The sequence below is a fragment of the Nicotiana sylvestris genome, chromosome 7 (assembly GCF_000393655.2).
Source record: "Nicotiana sylvestris chromosome 7, ASM39365v2, whole genome shotgun sequence".
Classification (NCBI taxonomy): Eukaryota; Viridiplantae; Streptophyta; class Magnoliopsida; order Solanales; family Solanaceae; genus Nicotiana; species Nicotiana sylvestris.
In genome coordinates, this window is record NC_091063.1 from 137,688,587 (window position 1) to 137,695,228 (window position 6,642).

General features: G+C 37.7%; 1 protein-coding gene across 1 annotated transcript; it reads left to right on the top strand.

Moving 5' to 3' along the window:
• Positions 1-5,357: 5,357 nt before the first annotated feature.
• LOC104213075 (uncharacterized) lies at positions 5,358-5,741 on the top strand. The gene has a single exon (XM_009762489.1). It carries the CDS (start codon positions 5,358-5,360, stop codon positions 5,739-5,741), a length of 384 nt encoding a protein of 127 aa, XP_009760791.1.
• The last annotated feature ends 901 nt before the right edge of the window (positions 5,742-6,642 follow it).

Sequence of the window (6,642 nt, forward strand, 5' to 3'; positions counted from 1 at the left end):
GTATTCTCCCCAAAATCCCAAAAATCGACCCTAGGCGGCTTGGTCAAAACACTAGGTTCGAACCAAAATCCGATAACCCATTCATCCACGAGCCCGAATATATAATTATTTCCAGAATTCGACCCTAAAACGAGGTCTAAATCACAATTAATTAAAAAGCTCTAACTCTACCCAATTCCCTAATTTCTACCTTTAATTACATGTTTTAGGCCTAGAAATTCAATAGATGTTAATGAAAATGGAAGGAAATAAGTTAAAAATTACTAACCCAAGAGTTTATGGTGAAATGATGCTTCAAAAGTCGTCCTACAACTTTGGAGAAGAAAGAGTTTGTGAAATTTTGGTGAAATCCCATAATGGATTCTGTTTTGGGACTTTAAAATAACTGGGCAAAATCGTTATTCGCGTTCGCGATAAGCTTAACGGGTTCGCGATGAGTCAGGTCTGAAGACCTTCGCGTTCCCGACACTGGGCTCGTGATGCTTTAGCACCTCGAGCCCTTGCGTTCGCGGGCCAGTGGCTGCGTTCGCGTAGAACAAACTGGTGGCCCCTCCCCCTGAACCCTACGCGTTTGCGAAGGGTCTCCCCCCTAAGCTTCGCGTTCGCGTATCAACCTCCGCGTTCGCGAAGAAGAAACTGGGCACCTGGGATTTTTGCCTTATGCGTTTACGAGTGAAACCACGCGAACGCGAAGAACAAAATCCCTGGGCACAATAGCATAAAATCTGTAACACTTCTAAAGACAAAAACCATTCCGAAACGCTCCCGAGCCCTCGGGGCTCCTAACCAAACACAGACACTAACTCAACAACATCATATGAACTTATCTGTGCGATCAAATCGCCTAAATAACCTCAAAATCAATGAATCAAACCTCAAAATCAAGAATTTTCCTCAAACTTCATCATGTTTCCAATTTAGAAATTTGAGTCCGAAACACGTCAAACAACGTCCAATTTCAACCAAATTTTACAGGAAGAATTTAAAACATATATAAGACCTGTACCGGGCCCCGGAACCAAAATACTGGCCCGATACCATTGCTTTCTAATCAGATTTCATTTTCAATTTCCTTAAACATTTTCAGAAAATAATTTTACTTAAAAATTCATTTCTCTGGCTTGGGACCTCGGAATTTGATTCTGGACATATGCCCACGTCCTATATTTTCCTATGGACCCTCCGGGACTATCAAATCACGGATCCGGGTCCGTTTACCCAAAATATTGACCAAAGTCAAACTTATTCATTTTAACATCAAAACTTAGCATTTTTCACAAAATTTCATATTTAAGCTTTCCGGCTATACGCCCGGAATGTGCACGCAAATCGAGGTGATTTTAAATGAGATTTTTAAGGCCTCGGAAGTACAGAATGGATAAAAACACAGGTGATGACCCAATAGAGAAGGTAAGGTGATAATTCAAATAGAGGAAGAAGATGTAAACGAGCTAAAGGAATACTGGGATAATGCTTTAATTGGGTATGTATTGGGGGATGCACCGTATGAAAAATCTATGGTAAGCTATATAGAAACAGTTTGGGATTTTGTTGATAAACCTCAAATGCTATATCATCATAATGGCTATTATGTCTTTCGATTTACAAATGTGAAGGATAAGGAAGCAGTTATTCAAGCAGGACCATACACTTATCACAATAAGCCACTGATACTATAAAATTAGGAGAGAGATTTTCATTTTGACCCTAAGTGTATCACTACTATTCTACTTTGGATTCAACTTCCTAGCTTATCAGTTGGGTATTGGACTGTAGATGCACTGAGTAAAGTGGCAAGTGTTGTAGGGATGCCAATGTATATAGACAAATACATAGTTGAACTAAGGAAAATCTCTTATGCAAGAGTCCTAGTGAAAGTTGATATAACAAAATCATTGGTGGATACTATTGAAATTATAACTCCTACGAGTGTAAAACAACAGGAAATTGTATATGAATGGAAGCCAAAGTTTTGTACTGAATGTTTACATTTTGGGCATGGTGTCTTTGAATTCTAGAAGTTAAGTAATAAGGAGGAGAATGAAGAATTCCAAGTACCTAAGATAAGAAATAGAGGCAGAAGAAGAAGAATCATACAGGAATGGAAACCAAAAGAACAACAGGAAAAGAAAGAGAAGAATGAAGGAATGAATGAATTGCAGCCTCCTATAGAAGATGACAAGGAGACACATGAAGGTTGTGCAGTTCAAAGAGGAAAGATGATACAAAATGAATTAGACAATGAAGAACAGAACACCTCACCAGATAAGCAGGGCAGAAGTGCAAAAGTAAGCAATGCAAATAGATTCAAAGTGCTAGGTGAATTGGGACAAACAACTATACAGGGAGGGGTTCTGGTTCCTGATCCTATACAACACCCGCCATGATCATTAGTACATGGAACATAAGGGGGCTAAATAAGCCCTATAAGCAAAAAAAATTAAAAATCTATTTGCAAAAGAATAAGGTAGATGTATTAGGATGTCTTGAAACTAGAGTAAAAGAAAAGAAGTCAAAAACAATATTGTATAGAGTAGCAAGAGACTGGGGTTATTGCTGCAATTATGCTAAAGCTGAGAATGGTAGAATCTGGTTGGTGTGGAAGACAAATCTATCAGTCAATGTAGTTCAGGTTCATGAACAATGCATTCATTGTGTAGTGAGTGATACAGTGACTGGTTACCAGATTATGCTGGCAGTTGTGTATGCTAGAAACAAGCTACAGGAGAGAACAAATTTATGGTGTCAATTGCAAATGATGGGAAATCAAATTCAACTCCCATGGCTCATAAGTAGTGACTTCAATAATGTCCTAAACACTGAGGATAGGTTGGGACAACCAGTTACTATGAATGAGATGAAAGATTTCAAGGATTGTATTGATTCCATACAATTGACCCCTTTGAAGACAAAAGGTTGTTTCTATACTTGGTGCAATAAACAGCATGCAGATGATAGAGTATACAGTAGAATTGATTGGGCCTTTGGCAACTTTGAATGGATCAAAGAATATGGACATGTGGAAGCTGTTTGTCTGGAACCTGGGGTATCAGATCACTCTCCTATAATGATCCAAATATAGAGAAGAAAGAATATATATCCTAAACCATTCAATATGTATGTGGTAACATTGGAGCACAAGGAGTTTAAACCTATAGTAGATGACATATAGAGGCATAAGATGGGAAGTGACCCTATGGATAGTATATGGCAGAAACTACAGCAACTGAAGAATGTAACTAAGGGATTGAATAAGGAGATGGCAAGTTATGAGAAAAGATTGAATCAAATCAGACAACACCTAGAGTATGTGCAAAGTAATCTGAAAATCAGTCCTTTAAACCAAGAAATGATAGAGAAGGAAAAACTTATACTACAGGAACTAAAGAAGTGGAGTACAATAGAAGAAAGAATTTTGAGGCAGAAGTCAAGAGTTAACTGGATAGATTATGGAGATTCAAACTCCAAATATTTCTATGCAAGCTGAAGATGAGAAGAAGCAGGAATTCAATAACTTTTGTATATAATGCAGGGGGAGTTAGAGTTACAGAACCTAAAGAAGTAGAAAGAGAATTTATCACTTTTTTAAGCAGCTCATGGGTACTGATACTGGGATCAAACCATGTCTTAATACTAAAATTATCAAAGCAGGTGTATGCTTATCAATGCAGCAGCAACAAGAGTTAATTCAGGAAGTCACTTATGAAGAAGTTGATGAAGCACTGAAAGACATGCCAAATGACAAAGCCCCCGAAGTTGATGGTTTTCCAGTAGAATTTTTTAAAATGCACTAGAATGAAGTGAGACAAGAGGTCTATGAAGATGTGGTGTTCTTTTTCTAGACAAGTAAGATGAAGCAAGCATGGAATTGCACAGCTATAACATTGATTCCCAAAGGACCAGCCCCCACAACTATGAAAGACTATAGACCTATTGCTTGTTGCACTATAGTCTACAAAGTTATTATAAAAATACTGGCTAAAAGGATTAAGAAGGTAATTGAGTGTATAATTGGGAAAGCATAGTCTGCATTCATAGAAGGGAGGAGCATTGTGGATAATGTTCTGTTTAGCCATGAGTTGTTTAATGGTTATAACAGGAAAGGCTTATCACCAAGATGTATTCTCAAGGTTGATTTAAATAAGGCATATGATTCACTGGATTGGGAATTCTTAAGATATATGCTCACAGATCTTGGATTTCCACGGAAATTTATTGGATGGATCATGGAGTATGTGACAACAGTTTACTCTTTAGCACTTAATGGAGGACTCACTAGACCTTTCCCTACTAAGAGAGGTATTAGACAAGGAGATCCAATGTCTCCTTATCTATTTGTGATTGCTATGGAGTATTTACAGAGGGAGATGAGTACATTAACTATGTAGAAGGAATTCAAATTCCATCCAAAATGCAAAAAGCTGGGAGTGACACACATTTGTTTTGCTGGCGATTTGTTAATGTTTTGCAGGGGTGACAAACAATCAGTTAATGCATTGCAGGACACTTTCAATAAGTTCTCAAATGCATCAGGATTGCAAGCAAGTACATAAAAGAGCTCAATCTATATTGCTGGTGTACCACAGCATATCAAATAAGAACTGATCAATCTTACTGGATATGCAAAGGGTAGTATGCCTTTTAAATATTTGGGAGTTACACTATTTGCGAGGAAGCTGAATATTCATCAATGTCTGCCTTTAGTTGAGAAGATCACAGAGAGAGTCAGATGCTGGTCAACAAGGATGCTCTCATATTCAGGAAGAGTTCAGCTTATCAAATCAGTACTATTTGGTGTACAAACATATTGGGCTCAAATTTCCTTAATTCCAAAGAAGATCATGAAGATGATAGAGACTATATGCAGGACTTTCCTGTGGACTGGTTCAAATGAGTTCTCCAGGAAAGCATTGATTGCATGAGACAGAATATGCCAACCTAAAGCAACAGGTGGTTTGAACATGATAAATATAAAGATATGGAACAAAGCAGCAGTGTTAAAACATTTGTGGGCTCTGGATATGAAGAAAGATGCCTTGTGGATTAGATGGGATCATACCTACTACATAAAGAACAGATATATTGAAGATATACACACACCCAAAGCAGCAGCATGGGTGGTGAGGAAGATTATAGAGGCAAAAGATGAAGTTATGAAGATGAGGACAGATCAACATAGTATTACAACCATTCTGGAGAGCCTTGTGAAGCAAGATAAATTCTAGATACACAAGGTGTATGTCCAGATGCAACCTCAATTCATTAAAGTTGAAATGAAGAGTATCCACATGCACTCACAGATGCACCCTAGATTCAAGTTTCTTCTATTGTCGGCTATTAACCAAAGGATAGCAACTATGGATAGGCTTGCTAAATTTGGTATTCAAGTGCAAGTGGATTGTATTTTCTGTGGAAAAGCTAAGGAAACATTTGATCACCTCTATTTTGATTGTCATAGTACCAAAAAACTGTGGGAAAGGATATTGAAATGGCTGGAGCATACAAGACTGATAGGGGACTGGTACCATAAGCTGATATGGATTAGTAGCATGGCAAAGAAGAAAGAGTGTAAGGCAGAAATGATCACGGCAGCCTTTACAATGGTTGTGTACTGCATATGGCGTGAAAGAAATTCGATGAGATTCAACAATGGGGGATATAATATTGACGAAGTCTGTAAGGAAATTGCAATGCATATACACATACAAGGAAGGAGAAAATCAAATGGAGGCCAGGATTAGACTTTGTAAATAAATTGCATTAGTATAGAATTTTGTTAGTATTACATACATAGTATAGTTATACTTTGTAATAGAAATTAGAGATGAATGGCCGGCATTACTCTAGGTATGCAATGTCAGCTTTTGATGAAATAAAAGCAAATTTTTGCCAAAAAAAAAAAGATAGATCCACCTAAGCTAAACAACCTCCGTAGTTTTGGCAAAATTCTAAGATGATGAGATCAATTTTCTGGCTCATCCTTAATGTGAAAGAGTATGTGTAAATGTACATGAACCCTAGTTTACTGAAAGTGACCGCTTCCACTTAATTAGGGGATAAAACTTCATTGTTACTCCAGCCACAATCTTCTTTCACAGCGGGTATACTAGCAGGACAAATGGAAGAAACTGACAGGTCTGTCTGCCATTTTCAGGGTTAGGTGGTTCCTGTTGAACATAGAGGTCCGTCTCTCAATTTAGTTGAGAAGGGATGATTGTAGTAATAGAAACAGGGTCGACATCGGATTCCTTGGATTTATTCTTCTTAGATAGGCCACCACCGAGGTAAGTGTCTGAGTAACCGGAGGGAGAGATAATAGAAGACATGGTGATGAAAAATGCGAATATAAAATTTTTACTGAGAAAGGGAGAGTTTCAGAAAAGCTATAAGGAAATTTAAAGAAGAAGGGCTTATAAAAGTGAAAGTTAAAAATGATAAGAAGGGGAGAAGTTTATAGGCGGTATAATGCAAGGACATCATTACCTATGTAACTGGCGAAAGTATTTGTCGAATCATAGGATAACACGTGTTCGGCTCATTAAAAGCAAGGAGACATGCGTCCTTTCAAGTGTTAGGAAATCATTCAGAAACTTTTCCGCCAAGAAAAGGAGTCTTATCTACTTTCCGATAATATAAAGTTTA

Bases quoted from the DNA above. Each gene is read 5' to 3' on its own strand.
- LOC104213075 (XM_009762489.1), top strand. From the start codon at position 5,358: ATGGATAGGCTTGCTAAATTTGGTATTCAAGTGCAAGTGGATTGTATT.